The sequence below is a fragment of the Petromyzon marinus genome, chromosome 49 (genome assembly GCF_048934315.1).
Source record: "Petromyzon marinus isolate PM22_M1 ecotype Great Lakes invasive population chromosome 49, UKy_Petmar_22M1.pri1.0, whole genome shotgun sequence".
Taxonomy (NCBI): Eukaryota; Metazoa; Chordata; class Hyperoartia; order Petromyzontiformes; family Petromyzontidae; genus Petromyzon; species Petromyzon marinus.
This window is the reverse complement of record NC_133715.1, coordinates 10,914,049-10,930,698: the sequence shown is the minus strand read 5'-3', so window position 1 is coordinate 10,930,698 and position 16,650 is coordinate 10,914,049. Positions and strand designations below refer to the sequence as shown.

At 50.4% G+C, this 16,650-nt stretch overlaps 1 protein-coding gene across 1 annotated transcript; it reads right to left on the bottom strand.

The window, feature by feature from the left end:
- Positions 1 to 1,355: 1,355 nt before the first annotated feature.
- On the bottom strand, positions 1,356 to 14,858 carry GJA3 (gap junction protein alpha 3). Its single transcript, XM_032972719.2, has 3 exons — positions 14,391 to 14,858; positions 11,324 to 11,476; positions 1,356 to 9,322 (listed from the first exon to the last, which is right to left on the bottom strand). The coding sequence occupies exons 2-3, from the start codon at positions 11,390 to 11,392 to the stop codon at positions 8,021 to 8,023; spliced, it is 1,371 nt and encodes a 456-aa protein (XP_032828610.2). The 5' UTR covers positions 11,393 to 11,476; positions 14,391 to 14,858; the 3' UTR covers positions 1,356 to 8,020.
- Between the last annotated feature and the right edge of the window lie 1,792 nt (positions 14,859 to 16,650).

Sequence of the window (16,650 nt, the reverse complement as noted above, 5' to 3'; positions counted from 1 at the left end):
GTCGCAATGCACTCTGGTGAATACGAGACGGCGGTGCTCCTTAATGACGTCACGAAGCAGCAGTCTTGACAGAGCCACAGCAGGCTGCCGACCCCTGGGCTAGAACCACCACTAAGAACCAGACGACCTACACTAGAACAACCACTAAGAACCAGGTGACCTGCACCATAGAACAACCACTAAGAACCAGGCGACCTGCACTAGAACAACCACTAAGAACTCGGCCACCTGCACTAGAACAACCACTAAGAACTCGGTGACCTGCACTAGAACAACCACTAAGAACCAGGCCACCTGCACTAGAACAACCACTAAGAACCAGGCGACTTGCACCATAGAACAACCACTAAGAACTCGGCCACCTGCACTAGAACAACCACTAAGAACTCGGCCACCTGCACTAGAACAACCACTAAGAACCAGGCGACTTGCACCATAGAACAACCACTAAGAACTCGGCCACCTGCACTAGAACAACCACTAAGAACCAGGCCACCTGCACTAGAACAACCACTAAGAACCAGGCGACTTGCACCATAGAACAACCACTAAGAACTCGGCCACCTGCACTAGAACAACCACTAAGAACCAGGCGACTTGCACCATAGAACAACCACTAAGAACTCGGCCACCTGCACTAGAACAACCACTAAGAACTCGGCCACCTGCACGAGAACAACCACTAAGAACTCGGCCACCTGCACCATAGAACAACCACTAAGAACTCGGTGACCTGCACTAGAACAACCACTAAGAACCAGGCCACCTGCACTAGAACAACCACTAAGAACTCGGCCACCTGCACTAGAACAACCACTAAGAACCAGGTGACCTGCACTAGAACAACCACTAAGAACCAGGCCACCTGCACTAGAACAACCACTAAGAACCAGGCCACCTGCACTAGAACAACCACTAAGAACTCGCCCACCTGCACCATAGAACAACCACTAAGAACCAGGCGACCTGCGCTAGACTCAAGGCCTCGGTTCGCACGAGTGGCCGAGTGATTTCTAAACCGAGTGTGGGCTATCCCCCCCACCCCCCCACTGACCCGCGTGGTGAAGTATGGTTAAAAGACCCTTACTGCCTGCAAGGCGGTGGGGATGCTCTCATCCAGCAGTGGATTGACAACGGCGCTATTCGTGTTTCATAACGACAGTAGCGTACCAATGACCCAAGCAAAAAAAAAAGTGAAAACTCCCGTTTTACAGAGTCGGCGGTGGAAATTCCACATTCATATGGCGGGGTCGGGGACGCACTTTCCAAAGGACAACCACTGTTGGACGTCCCCGCTAAATAGTGACGGAAATCAAGCACCGAAGAAGAGTTCCGAGCAGAGACCACAGCAGGAATTGTTGAAAAGGGTTGCGTAAATTTTATTTCTTAATTAAAAGGATTTCATCAAAAGTAGCTCAGCTCACGTCAAGGCACAAACGGAGCGCTTAGCAAAGCATTGCGTAAATCCGATACGCGCGGCTTGAATGGTTCTTAACGCATGCTGGGCTTGCAACAAACACGGCGAGAACAAAAATATAATCGAGTTTATGTTTTATTGTAAAATGAGAAGAGAGAAAAAAAATCAACAACAATAAATGGAAATCTCAACTTGAAACTTTCGTGACTGCAGGAAGTCTTTCGGCAAAGTCACGTAGATAGGTCACGTAGATAGGTTTGAACCTATCTACGTGACTTTACCGAAAGACCCAAGAATAACAATAAAAATGCAACCGTTTAACGTTAGTACTTGGTTGCGAACGCATTGCAACTGTTGCTGTGTCAACCAAACCACACGTGCAAGGCCTATGAACTAGCAAAGCAGACTCAGTATTGTCATCTTCTCCTTCCAAAGAGAAAGCCCGAACACGGATCAAGATCAGCGCTCACCGTCTCAGAGCACCGAGCCGATGGATTTGAGTGCGAAACGTTGCCAGTTCGAATCCGCGTTGTTACAACTACACGTGATGAAACCCGATTTTCGAATTTGGACTTGCTGTGCGTGGGCGCTTGCTTAGATGCCTCAGCCGAACTTCACGTCCAATGTCAACCACTCAAATGCACCGCCTGCTGCAGGCGGGCCCAGGGGAACCCCCAATGGCAGCTGTCCCCGCGTGGCACATGCCTGGGCCCAGCACCGGCCTGCACCTAGCTGCGTAGCGAGTTGCTTACCAGTCAGCATTTGGCTGCGTTAAAGAAAAAAAAAGCCATGTTTAAAAACCCATCTCGTCACAATTGGTTTCATTCACTTCATGAGGCTTTATTCTGGCTAGAAGAATGTATCGTGCTTGGTCTGTATGGCATGTGATGCACATTCTTTGTGTAACACGTGCACCAGCTGATGAGTACAAACAAGCTATTCAAGGAACCTCACAAGGCAGTTCAGTGACACCACCTTCTCGAGGCTGCTTCTGGAACATCAGCTGGCACCCTGCTGTCTCCAGAACGTTGCGAAATGCACGTTTTGTCTCCGTCTTGTGCCACAGCAGGATGCCGAAAGCACGCTTGAAACAATTATGCGGGGAAGCTCCACATTTTAAAAATATCACAAGTCTCAACACTTATTTTGCATGGTCCGTAACCAGTGTTCAATGCCATGCTACCTCGTTGACCAGTAGCTGAGTGATTCTTCATAGTCTTTGATGCTATCTTATTGTCGTTTGCTGTGCTATGATCTATTGCAGAACATCGTAGGATATGACGTTTCACAAATAGTCATGTGTCAGACCAAAAATCCTGTACTGATGGCAGGCGCAGTCTGAAAGATCCAGTGTTGCTGATTAAGCTTCCAGCACACGTGGAGCGAAACTTCGGACAATCGTGCCGAACTCACATCACCCGATTGCTCTTGAGGTCGAGTTTATATTTCTGTATAAAAAGTAGCGACCCATGATATTCATTGCATATGTGGCCACATACACAAAAAGGTCATCCCTGATATCGTTTGTTGTCAGTTCAGGCAGTGATGGTAACACGATAGTGTTTAGTTGTTAATCGCAGTACAGTATTACACTCACGGTAATGCATACTGAGACATTTATACTCTAGAATTGTCTAATGCAAAGCGTGCAAATAAAATGCACAGGAGCGCGGTTAGACGATCGGCAGGTGGTGTGCGTTGGGGTGGAACGTGGGGGACTCCTTCCTCTTCCAGGAAATCTGCTCAGGGGGGGAGATTCGGCCAAATGCCCTCTAGGAGGCGCACGCCCGGCCTCCCCCCTCTCGTAGAGGCCGCATTCTACCAGCAGTGGCGTGAGCAAGCGATTGCAGGGTCTGCGCCTTTAACTCGCAAATATGTTTACGTTCATTTCAATCACCGGACACAGGAGATAAGGCAACACACAGTTAAAGCCTGCATACGAAATATACGTTGCGTTTGTCAAGTATTAAGCAATTAGTGCATATTAAATTAGGTATACTACCATATAATAACAGTGCAAACGTTATTTTTTGACGATACCAATGTTGATTTCCCCATGTGTTGAAACACGTGTGTTGTTTAGGCTTTACTAGACGTAAGTACATTATTTAAAATGCATTGCATTTGTGCATAGATCCAACATCTTTGAAATTACAACATTTTTGGCAAGACATTTCAAATGCATAATCATATATTTCTGTTCTACAGTGGCCTAGAAATAACACGGGTGGATAAGTCGCGGTTTTTGGAGGGGGCGGAGGCGAGGTGGGGGCCGTGGGCTGGCGGGATTTCTGAAGGAACAAATGGAAATTAAATCGTAGCTCTCGATTCTAGAAAACTGAAACTGGTCAAGAGATGATAGTCCAACGAAGTGGCTTAACATGTGGTAATTTATAGCAGCCCAATACTCTAACAAGTGGATTCTAAACGTGGAGGGAAACCTGGAGGGCTTAGAGAAAAGTTCACGCGACCACGGGGAGAGAGACACGCAGACTACAGATAGACAGCAGGCGTCAGGGTCGGGGTGGAACCCACGACCTCCTGTATACCAGGAGAGGTAGTTAACATCTCCTAGCCACCGTGGCATCGTGCAAAGCAGTGCTGACTAATTGTTAATCAAACTATTTGGTGACGCTGCTGCTGCTTGTCCTGGCAGTGGTGGACACGCACAAGTAACGGCACATTCAACACATTCGTCAATAACACTGCGACCTTCAAGGATGTATTTACAATCGGCGACGTGTCGGGCAATGACCCTCGCTGTGCGATAAAGAGGAGTCATTGTCCAACACGTCACCAATTATACGTATGTTCCTTTAAAGGCCACGGTTCTATTGTCGATCGTGTGTCCAGATTGTGTCGTGGCTTGCCTGTTGTTAACCTGAGTTACCACGCTGCACAGAGACGCGACGTTTACGTACGTACGTTGAACTTCTTTCGCGCCGTACGTAGCCAACCGCGCTAATCGGAGGTGCTGGGGAAGGAGAACAAACTAAGCACTCGAAGCAGTTCTAGACGAACTGCTTTGAGTGTTTATGAGCTGGTGCCAAGGCAGTCCCGTTGTAGTCCCCACACCGTGGGGAGCGACTCTCGCTGCTGTGGCAAGTGGTGGATCGTGCGATCCACAGTCAACACAAAGTCACTTTAAGATGTTTTTCTTGTTCGTGTTTTTCGTTTTTTTGTTTGTTGTGGTTGCACCCGATTCAAGAGCCGAATGACTCACAGGGCTATACCAAAATAGAGAAACTGAACCTGAAATCCAGAATTGGGCTTCGCGATGTTTCAGTGGCTGCATTGCTGGTTTCTTTGACTTTCTGTTACACATATATTTTGACATTGTTCTAAGTTATAATTTAATGTCACAAGAAGGCATTTGAATGGCGATGTCACAAAAAGGGGACATGAGAAAAGTTTGGTCTTCGTGAGAATAACAGATTTTTATATAAAGAAACCAGATATTAATGTTTGTATGTAGCCGCTGTAACCCCACCGCTGATTGAGCCCAACATTTCAAAAACAAACTGCGCATCGCAACCCTGCAAGTACTGCGATGATGGTGGTGGTGATGCTCACGGATAGTGTTTAATGCAAGAGACAAGCATTCACTTAGTGTCTGTCGTGCAGGGAGGTGCTCGCTGTCGATGTTTGTACCAAACTACTTTTTTTGGAGCTTTTTTCTTTCTTAAACTCTACATGGGAGTAACAATGACCCCCTCACTCACACGAGAGGCGAAGAGTTGCACAGACGTGGGGCTAGCAACCCACTTGCTGTACGTGTGGTCGCCTTGGTGGATATAAGGTGGTCATAGTAAACATTCCCTATCGATAGTGTTTTTTAATTTACATTCGTTTTCATTACTTTACGTCTTACATTGGTTGTTACGGCTATAAATACTATCTAGTATCGATCACATTCCTGAAGGTGTAGCCCGTAACACGTTATGAATAAGGCTGCATTAATGTCCAATTTGTACACTCGCACATACGACAAAGGCCGCTCCTGAGCCAGGACACGCGCTGTTAGCGAGGGCGCGTGCCGACTGATGCCGGCACAGCGCACAACGAGAGTGGTAGCGCACACACCACGCACTCCTAGGCCGCCTTTGTCTCTAAATGTATCCGAATTGTAATTTTTAATACGGGTACTCAGTTAATGCTGAGTCAACCTACTGGGACACCCAGAGCATGATTAGAATACCATTGACCAACATTGTGCACCGTAGTCAGGAGTCGAACCAGGGAGGTCGTCAATCGCGGTGTTCCGACAGTTCACGCCCATCACACGCCGATGCTGTGTGCATCCATTCGTCGCATTGCCCCTGCTCGTGTGCAGACAGACAGTCTATTATGCATAACATTTATAACCTAAATGTGTGGGTGTGTATATAAATACACGCGGAGATTAATTTATCGCTAGATATTTTCTGAAATGCTGCTGGGCTGGCTTGGAGTAAGGATAACTATCGGCGTAAGGCACTACCACGAGAGTACACGGTATGCCCAGCAGTGATAATCTTGTATTACCGTACCCTTAGAATTACTGTCATCCCATGCACAGGTTTATAACAAATGTGAGGACAAAATATCGTGAGAGGGATGTGGCGTGCCAACATTTTCCAGACCAACGCCCCAGAAATTAGGCGCTGCATAGAGACATGTTACAAAGATCCCCCGTATAGCCATAACAGACTGTTGGGGCAAGTGCTGTTAGCGAGCAGCACCTGTGAAGGCCGGCACGGCACACGAGGGTTTGGGTGGCCAGCACCACGCTCGGCCGCCTTTGTCCTCCTAGTGGCGATCTTTATACACTGCACCAGGTACTCATTTGAGGCTGAGTTGACCTAGGGGAGACCCAGGACGGGTTCAGTTAAAGGTCACTGGTGTTGGCTGTGAGCGGGAATCGAACTCGGGTCACCGGGTTCGTAGGGCAACGTAGCGCCCACCACCACTCCCCACCATATCTGCACAGAACTACACGCACACATGCCTATGCTAAACAAATAGCACAACCAAGAGTCAAAAGTGCTTGCATTTAGCCTACAATGCTGCTCTGTACAGAAGAATTACATTGACATATCTAGCCCATTTTGATTGCACTGCTGGACAAGGGGCTCACCCACGCCGTGCGGGTCATTGGGGTTCTTTTACCATACTTCACCACGCTGGTTCATGCGGGTTGGTTCATGCGGGTTGGGGGGGGGGGGTGCATGGGAGGTGTGAACACAGAAGTAGAATGGACTTTACTGCACACTACCAAAGCAGCTTTGGGCCAGGATAGTGCTAGGATGTGCGACTATAATGCATTCACAGGTGTTACAGGCTGCTGGGGTATCTACCCGCCCACAGCAACCCGTACTGACCATCGTGAAGTATGGTCCAAGTGAACCCTACGACCCTCAGGGAGTGGGGAGGCCCTCATCTATCAGTGGCTGTGCACTTGGTCCATTGTGTTAGCCTGTGAGCTAATCCTTTACCACCTCTACATTGCTGTGTTCACTGCTGTTGCCCGAGAGCTCGTTCCGTCAGACAGTGGTGTGTTACCGTACTATACCGATTACACGATGCACCCCCCATCTGTATTTTAAAGTAAATTTTGTGGGAAAGGGTGCGTATTATAATCCGGTGTGTGTGTGTAAGATTAGATTTGTAGAACTATATTGACACCGATAAAGCGTTGGGGGGGGGGGGGATGGGGGGTATGGAAGAGGTGCCTCTTAATTTTCTGGAACGTCTTTATAATGCAGACAATACTACGGTATCTGACAAGCGACGCCGTGGGACCACGACGGACAACGGCGACTCGGCATGACGTGTCGAGTGGCCGGCACGGCACGGAGAAGCGAGCACGTGGAGCTCTTGGGCTCCGGTGAGCTCATGACACCACATCTTACGGAATGTGAACACGCCAACTTCAAAATTGTACGTACAATCTGACCTGTGAGAGGGGAAGAGAGGGAGATGCGTTGACAAAAATCGTCGCGGCGAGGGATCGATTCTTTGTCTCTCCAGGAATGTGTCACTTGGCCGAGTTGTGATCCATCCACGCAGCTGAACGTGTTTGACAGACCATTGCGTGTCACATATTGATGACATTTTTTAGTGTAAGCCAGTTGAATTATCCATGCGTCACTCTTAAAGGGATTGTATACCCACTCTCTGCGAATGTAAATCTATGAAAAACCTTCAGATTTTTTTTAATTCGACAAAATGGTTTTCACCGTACCTGGTCATCTCCAACTATGAGGCAGTCAATTATCGTCCCATGTTACAAACGGTTCCCTCTCGAAACTACCGGGTATATTTGTCTGCCTATGGTTGTATGCCAATGCAGTCCTTTAATCTGCTTGTATCTATGTTTAACTTTTTTCGCACCGTACGTAGCCAACAGTGCTAATGGGAGGTGCTTCAAGAAATCTTGCAGATTCTGGACTGAAGCTCGCAAATGGAGAAAGCTATTTAATTTATTGGGAAAAGGGGCCCACCTTGATCCATATTGGAACCATGATTGATTCAAATAAATGAGAATCTCACGGTAAAATTTTTTTTTATAAATGTTCTCTCTCAAAACCAACACGCGCGGCTGAGTCGAGGCGGACGTGGGGGCTACACCTGCAGGTCATCTGAGCGCACCCTACTGCTTGCCCTGCTCAACCTCCTCAGATCGATGTCGTGCTCGCCTCCCGAGTGCAGAGGCGGGTCGTGCAACTGCACCGTAGCCGTCAGAACCTCCGCCTCGTCCTCCAGAGCCGCAGCCAGAGCGGCAGCGACGGCGGCCGAGGATGATGGACAGGCGGCAGGAGAGGACGCGGCCCAGGGCTGCAGCAGCAGCAGCGGCGACGCGGGCGGAGGTGGAGCGCCGTGCGGCGGTGGCGGAGTGCGCATCGCGAGGCTGCGGCTCACGGGCTGTGGCGCGTGCCTCGTGTGCCTCGCGTCGCCGCTCGTGGCCTGAGCAACCCGCCGCCTCTCCTCCTCCTCCCAGTTGGCCCAATTCTGCCCGTCCACGCCCTGCGCGGCGAGACGTCCCCCCGCGACGAGGTCTCTGGTCGCCGTGCGGAAACTCGGCGGGTCGTAGTTGCGTTCATCTGTGGGCGGCTGGTAGTAGGTGTAGGAGATGGGCTGCGAGGAGGTCTTCACCGAGTGTTGGTCGAGCGAGGGCGGGTGGTGTTTCATCGCGGACTGCTGCTGCTGCTGCTGTTGCTGCTGCTGACTCATCTTTTCGTAGCGCTTGCCGAGCCCCTTGCGGATCTTCTTCCAGCCCAGGTGGTACATCTCCAAGAGGTTGAGCAGCAGCGAGAGGCAGGCCACCACAAGCATGAAGAGGATGAAGATGGTCTTCTCGGTGGGACGCGAGATGAAGCAGTCGACCACATTGGGGCACGGGCTCCTGCTGCAGCGGTAGAGCGGTCCCAGGCTGAAGCCGTAGAGGAAGTACTGGCCCACGATGAAGCCCACCTCGAAGATGGTCCTGCTGAAGATGCTGAGCACGTAGGTGCGGAGCAACGCGCCCTTGATGCACACCTTGCCCTGGTCGTTCACGTAGGTCTTCCTTAGCTTCGGCGGGCCGCCCTTTCTGCCCTTGCCACCGTCGAGGAGCGCCTTGCAGTCGTCCTCGTCCTCGTTGGGGTGCAGCTTCCTCCATTCCTCGAGCTCCTCCTTCCTGCGCGACTCCATTCGCATGATGTGCAGCACGTGGCCCAGGTAGACGAGCGCCGGCGTGGACACGAAGATGATCTGGAGCACCCAGAAGCGGATGTGCGAGATGGGGAAGGCCTCGTCGTAGCAGACGTTCTCGCAGCCAGGCTGCTGCGTGTTGCAACGGAAACCCGCCTGCTCGTCGCCCCACACGCTCTCGGCCGCCGCTCCCAACACGAGGATTCGGAAGATGAAGAGCACGGAGAGCCACACCTTCGTGGAGCAACAGCGGGGAGGAAGCCGAAGCGTCACCGGTTATTGTGAGAATTATTGTAATAATTAACATGATGTATGTGCTATGATGAAGGGTCATTGCACGAGCTTCGCCTATTATGTGTTATACATTTTAAGGGCGCTATAACGGAGCGTCTACAAATTCAATGGTCGCGATCGGATATGGATACTGGATTGTGTAGACATCCTGGTAAATGTGATGGCTGTAGGGGTTACGCTCTCGAAGGAATGATGGCTGATGATGAAGGAGTTTGTGGTGGAGTGGCGGCCGAGAAATGGCAGGCGGCTCCTAAAGGACTTCAATGGTGGAGATGGAGCGTTGGAACCAGCTCACGCGTAGCGAGATGCCAGATGGATTGTTTAATCGCGAGACGGTAAGAGTTAGCGACGGGTTTTTATTGTACTATTACACGTGTCATTCGTAATCATAGTCATCGTCAGCCATGGTCAATCCACTTATTGATGAAAGCCCGTCTAAGCCGTGTCGGCCACTTGGTCATAAGCGTCTGTTGTGCCATAGTTCACCACACTGGTCACCGCGAGTTGCTCTGAGCTGATATACAGGAGGATGATGATGTCTGCAGACACAAACTGCAGAGCAGGGCCCTTGTCAGCCCCGTTAAGCACAGCCCTAGACACTCCCTGTATTGTACAACCACGACCACCCACAAAGATGAAGCGTGCTCATATAACCACGCACCGTGCGTGGAATTGGCATAACATTAGGACGGCTATATTTATGACAGTGAAATGTATTCCCTTCTTCTGAAAGTGGAACCTCTTTCCGCATTCTCTACTCACTCTCGGCACCACCAACGCCACCATAACCACCACGACCACGTTTCCCCATCTCTTCTCTCACCACCACCATCAACACCAGCCATCCACTCTTCCTGTACATCACCCCGCACAGCACCCACTCCAAGGGCAGAGCCGCGCCGTGCAAGCTATCAATGAATTGGTACCGGTGGTTATTGATGAGATTACAGATAGGGTCCGTGAATTTGCCCCCCCCCCCACTTCATCACGCCATGGACAAAAGGAGTTATAAGGCAAATCATTCCCATACAGTGTATTACATCTACGCAATTACTGCGCCGACTGCTGTGTGTGTGTGAGAGAGAGGGAGAGGCCTCTCATCAGCGTGATCATCGTCTTCACCACGTCGCCTTGTTACAGGGAAAAAACACACTGGGCTTATTCTGACTTGCCGTGACTCGAGACCAGCATCTTGTGCGTCTCTCTTAGCCACGTGATAACAATGTATGGGTGTCTATTCGCCAATAAAAAAAAATGTTGCGGGGGGTTCTCTTATCCGGATTAAAATAAATGTGTGGTTGTCTGTTGGCCATATCTTAAAATGTTGTGGGGTTTCTTTTCGCAATAAATGTTGCGAGTGTCTCTGAGCAGTTTATTAAGCGGTCGGGCTGTCCGGACACCCAGAGTGACTCCGCTCCGAGCACCACTCACCAAGACAAAGATGCCCCCTATAGCCTCAACATACGATTGGGGAAAGTGCTGTTAGCGAGCACCTATGAAGGCCGGCACGGCATACGAGGGGGTGGGTGGCCAGCACCATGCCCGGCCGCTTTTTCTCTCCCTAGTGGCGATGTTTTACACATCGCACCAGGTACTAATTTGAGGCTGAATCGACCTAGGGGAGGCCCAGGAGCGTTCAGATAATCGTCACTGGTGTTGGCCGTGGGCGGGAATCGAACCCGGGTCGCTAGGTACGTAGCGCAGCGTGCTAACCGCTACACCACCGCTCCCTACACTTTCACACACACTCACTTACACACTCACATTCACACACATTCACACACATTCACACACACTCACTTTCACACACACACACTCACACACACACACTTACACACACATTAACACACACTCACTCACGCACTCACACACACTCACACCTTGGCCACGGCTACGCGCGGCGAGTCAAGGCTGCGTGCCTTGCGGACACCAGGCTCTGACCTTGCCGACCACGGTGGAGTGCGTCTGCGCGTTCTCCAAGAGCCTCCCGAGGAAGCTCCAATCGCCCATCGTGCGTGACGCTCAGACCCGAGGCAGTGGAGAGTCGCCGTGCAGAGACACCCGTGGCCTTGCGGTCGCTCGCGAGCGGGGGGTCTGAGGCAAAACGCGCACGGTAAATTGTGTTCGGGCAGACTTGGAATAACATCGACACGGTGGTCATCTTCGACGTTTTGACACGGGCAGCCGTACGAGTCACGACAACGCGGGGTTGGCGGTGGGACGGGGGGGGGGAGTCGCATCGACGAGCGCGCACGGCTCGAAATGACGCAGCCGTCTCTCGGTTCGAGTCGTCGGGCACGGCGAGCGCGAGGGGCGACTGATATGGGGACCGACTAATCTGTGAACCGACTGACCTGTGGACCGACTGATCTGTGGACCGACTGATCTGTGGACCGACTGATCTGTGCACCGACTGATCTGTGGACCGACTGATCTGTGGACCGACTGATCTGTGGACCGACTGATCTGTGCACCGACTGATCTGTGGACCGACTGATGTGGGGACCGACTGATGTGGGGACCGACTGATCTCTGGGCCGACTGATCTGTGGACCGACTGATATGGGGACCGACTGATATGGGGACCGACTGATGTGGGGACCGACTGATCTCTGGACCGACTGATCTGTGGACAGACTGATCTGTGGACCGACTGATCTGTGGACCGACTGATCTGTGGACAGACTGATCTGTGGACCGCTCCTGGGCTCCTCTCACTCTTCACCCACCGGCAGCAATCAGCGTGGGGAAGGATGGTCAAACGATGCCCGCGTGCTGGGAGACCTTCATCCAGCAGTGGATTGACAAACGGCAGTACTTCATTTTTTACCTGTTCATGAATGTTCGTCGTCGCATAGCCAGGCGTGTTAATGACCACGCTGAGAGTATTTCCAGCACGTACTTTCACACTGATAGCGACTGATTAGTGAAGTATGAGTGAGTGTTGTATTTAACTTCTGTCTGCGAGTCAGACTACCCTTCACGCTCTGCATGCGGGCAGCGTTTGGTGAATGGTGGTTTATTACATATATATTAGACGTTGCGAATATGGTTACTGTCTTAATTTATCTACTTTTAATAGAAGGTTTTTTATATTCTTGGTTCAATCGGTAAAGTCGCGTAGAAGGGAAATAATAAAATGATAAAAAATAAAACATAATATAATAAAATTATCACGACGTTTCGGCCACAACGCAAGCAGCCGTCCTCAGGTGATCAGTTTTAGACCGCAGGTTCCAAAGCTCAGTCAAGATATTGTCGCCCACATCGATTGAGAGAAGTCGAGCGACCAGGATCGAGTTTCACTCGCCTGAGCCACTTGGTTCACCGAGATGACTTTACGCAAAACAAACTCAAGTGGAGGAATGGAGTCAATAGAAATCGCTGCAAAAAACAACCGTGTCACAAAAAGCATGGAAATATCCCACACAATTCTTAGCAATGTCAAATACAGTTATACATTCCCTGGAGCGTAAGTTGACTCGGGCTGATTATTTTTGGACATATCATAGTACTATTACAAATGAAGTGACAGAAACATTAAACATCTCTAGGGTGATTTGTACAGTATGGATATTTATAAACAGACACCATTTTTAGCGATGCGTCACAACATGATGGCCCTCTCTCCATCTGCTCTGACAAAGGGCCATTACCCAAAACGTCAGTTGAATAGACAGTTTGTATATTCCGTTGTGAGACGTCGCACCGGATTATCGCGGATACAAGAGCGCTCGACTGGCTTGCGAGTTACAATCCGAATCTGGGGTGCGATTCACTCATCATCATTTCAAGGGAGAGTACCACTTTTGTAGCAAGTCAAACAGTGGTTGCCCTCTGGATACACTTAACCCCGCCATGGGAATGCGGAATTTCCACTACCGGCTCAGGGGTTTCCAAAGGAGATGTGAATCGCCCTGCCACTTGTTTGAGCACTGCAGCATCCTGCCTCTGTCTCTTGCAAGGACAGAGTCTATCGTACAATAAATGTAACATTAGAATTGAATGTCGCAAAAATAATGTATAGGAGGGTGGGTTAAGAGGCCCCCCTAAGGAACATTCCATATTTGTGATGTAAACTAATGTACACTCGACAGACTATTCAGTTCCATCGGTTTGAATGACAAAGTTACAAAGAGTATTTTACAGTTATGTGTCAATCTACGTCTGCATGAACACCTCCCCCACATCATGCCGGTAATGGGGGGTTGTTTGACAATACTTCACCGCAACACACCAGCGTGGTGAAACATGTTTGGCCATACTTCACCGCAACAGACCAGCGTGGTGAAACATGTTTGGCCATACTTCCCCACGTCGGTTAGTAGCGAGGGTAGGAGTACTCAGGACCGGCTGGGACATCAATCGTGGTTGAATCTAACTCAACTTAGGTTGAGGGATTTATGAGCGCACTGCGCTAACCATTGAGCCACCACTCCCCCCCCCCCCCCCCCCATCTCTCCGCCCCCTTAAATGAAATCAGTGGATGCACTTATTTCCACTTCAAATGTAACTTAGCGGAGTCACTTGGAGATTTTGTGCTTCGAATCTCGTGTCTATGTGGGGCATTTTCATCTTCCTCTCCACAACGTTGAGAAGATTCCTCATCAGCCCCACTGCCTGCCCTGCGTGCCCATCCGGGTCTAAAATATAAACGTCTGGTTTAAAAAAAAAACATTCATTAAAAACCAACCATAGGCAAGGTAGGGCCGGTGGCGCAGTGGTTAGGTCAGTGCGATATGAACCCAGCCAGCTGAGTGAGATTTTCCCGGCCACGGCTATAACATCAGTGGCGATATCTCATTCACGACTGGACATCTGAAAAAGAGCTTCATAGCTCATCGGATTCCTCCGGTCTAAAGCAAGATTCTGATTCACTAACCCGCCAAACAACCTCCCTCGCCCCTCTCACCTCCACCCATGGCCGAAGCAACGTGGGGAGGCGTTCAACCAGCAGTGGATTGACGAGGGTGGGCTGTCAGTGAAGCGGTGGGGATGAGAGTCTTACCTGGTGCAGCTCTTTACAGATGACAGCGCGCAGCGAGCCAGATGCGTGAACTTAAGTGTCACTTCAAGAGCCTCCCAGCGCCTCGCACCGATACCCTCACACCACCCCCTGCCCTTCGTGCACGAAGCGGCAGCTGTCAACGTTCGATCTCCTGGCGTGGCACTCGTTCGGAAAGTTGTGATGGGTGCCTGTGACGCGCGCGCGTATGTGTGTGTGTTGTGGCAGTGACCTAAACCCTTCCCACCACCCCTCCTTCGTCTGTAAATAGCTGCCTCGGGTCGTCCTGTTAGCTCATCAATCACTGGGAAGAGGCGCTCTCATTTGCGTACTCGTGGCCACTGTGGTGGTGCCTTTAAGTTGCGCAGGGAGGGTGACGTTCGGGATGGGGCGCGGTTAAGACTTAACTCGTTACTCTCCCGCTCACTGCGTGTGTGTGGGTTCGTGTGTCTCTGTGTGTGTGTGTGTTCGTGTGTCTGTGTGTGTGTGTTCGTGTGTCTCTCTGTGTGTGTGTTCGTGTGTCTCTCTGTGTGTGTTCGTGTCTCTCTCTGTGTGTGTGTGTGTTCGTGTGTCTGTGTGTGTCTCTGTGTGTGTGTTCGTGTGTCTCTGTGTGTGTGTGTGTTCGTGTGTCTGTGTGTGTGTGTCTCTGTGTGTGTGTTCGTGTGTCTGTGTGTGTGTGTCTGTGTGTGTGTGTTCGTGTGTCTCTCTGTGTGTGTGTGTTCGTGTGTCTGTGTGTGTGTGTCTCTGTGTGTGTGTGTTCGTGTGTCTGTGTGTGTGTCTCTGTGTGTGTGTTCGTGTGTCTCTCTGTGTGTGTGTTCGTGCGTCTGTGTGTGTGTGTCTCTGTGTGTGTGTTCGAGTGTCTTCTGTGTGTGTGTTCGTGTGTCTGTGTGTGTGTTCGTGTGTCAGTGTGTGTGTGTGTTCGTGTGTCTCTCTGTGTGTGTGTTCGTGTGTCTGTGTGTGTTCGTATGTCTTCTGTGTGTGTGTTCGTGTGTCTCTGTGTGTGTGTTCGTGTGTCTCTGTATGTGTGTTCGTGTCTCTGTGTGTGTGTTCGTGTGTCTGTGTGTGTGTGTGTTCGTGTGTCTCTGTGTGTGTGTTCGTGTGTCTCTGTGTGTGTGTTCGTGTCTCTGTGTGTGTTTTCGTGTGTCTCTGTGTGTGTGTTCGTGTCTGTGTGTGTGTCTCTGTGTGTGTGTTCGTGTGTCTCTGTGTGTGTGTACGTGTGTCTCTGTGTGTGTGTTCGTGTGTCTGTGTGTGTGTGTGTGTTCGTGTGTCTCTCTGTGTGTGTGTTCGTGTGTCTGTGTGTGTGTTCGTGTGTCTCTGTGTGTGTGTTCGTGTGTCTCTGTGTGTGTGTTCGTGTGTCTCTGTGTGTGTCTCTGTGTGTGTGTTCGTGTGTCTGTGTGTCTGTGTGTGTGTGTTCGTGTGTCTCTGTGTGTGTGTTCGTGTGTCTGTGTGCGTGTGTTCGTGTCTCTGTGTGTGTGTTCGTGTGTCTCTGTGTGTGTGTTCGTGTGTCTGTGTGTGTGTTCGTGTGTCTCTGTGTGTGTGTCTCTGTGTGTGTGTTCGTGTGTCTGTGTGTTCGTGTGTCTCTGTGTGTGTGTTCGTGTGTCTCTGTGTGTGTGTTCGTGTGTCTCTATGTGTGTGTGTCTGTGTGTGTTCGTGTGTCTCTGTGTGTGTGTTCGTGTGTCTCTGTGTGTGTGTTCGTGTGTCTCTGTGTGTGTGTTCGTGTCTCTGTGTGTGTTTTCGTGTGTCTCTGTGTGTGTGTTCGTGTCTGTGTGTGTGTCTCTGTGTGTGTGTTCGTGTGTCTCTGTGTGTGTGTACGTGTGTCTCTGTGTGTGTGTTCGTGTGTCTGTGTGTGTGTGTGTTCGTGTGTCTCTCTGTGTGTGTGTTCGTGTGTCTGTGTGTGTGTTCGTGTGTCTCTGTGTGTGTGTTCGTGTGTCTCTGTGTCTGTGTTCGTGTGTCTCTGTGTGTGTGTGTCTCTGTGTGTGTGTTCGTGTGTCTGTGTGTCTGTGTGTGTGTGTTCGTGTGTCTCTGTGTGTGTGTTCGTGTGTCTCTGTGTGTGTGTTCGTGTCTCTGTGTGTGTTCGTGTGTCTCTGTGTGTGTGTTCGTGTGTCTGTGTGTGTGTGTTCGTGTGTCTCTCTGTGTGTGTGTTTCTGTGTGTGTTCGTGTGTCTGTGTGTGTTCGTGTGTCTCTGTGTGTGTGTTCGTGTGTCTCTGTGTGTGTGTTCGTGTGTCTCTGTGTGTGTGTTCGTGTGTCTCTGTGTGTGTGTTCG

Excerpts from the sequence above, each read along its gene's own strand:
- GJA3 (XM_032972719.2), bottom strand. The coding sequence starts at position 11,392 with ATGGGCGATTGGAGCTTCCTCGGGAGGCTCTTGGAGAACGCGCAGACG. Across the intron at positions 9,323-11,323 it reads ACTCCACCGTGGTCGGCAAG|GTGTGGCTCTCCGTGCTCTT; the intron begins GTCAGAGCCTGG and ends TGCTCCACGAAG.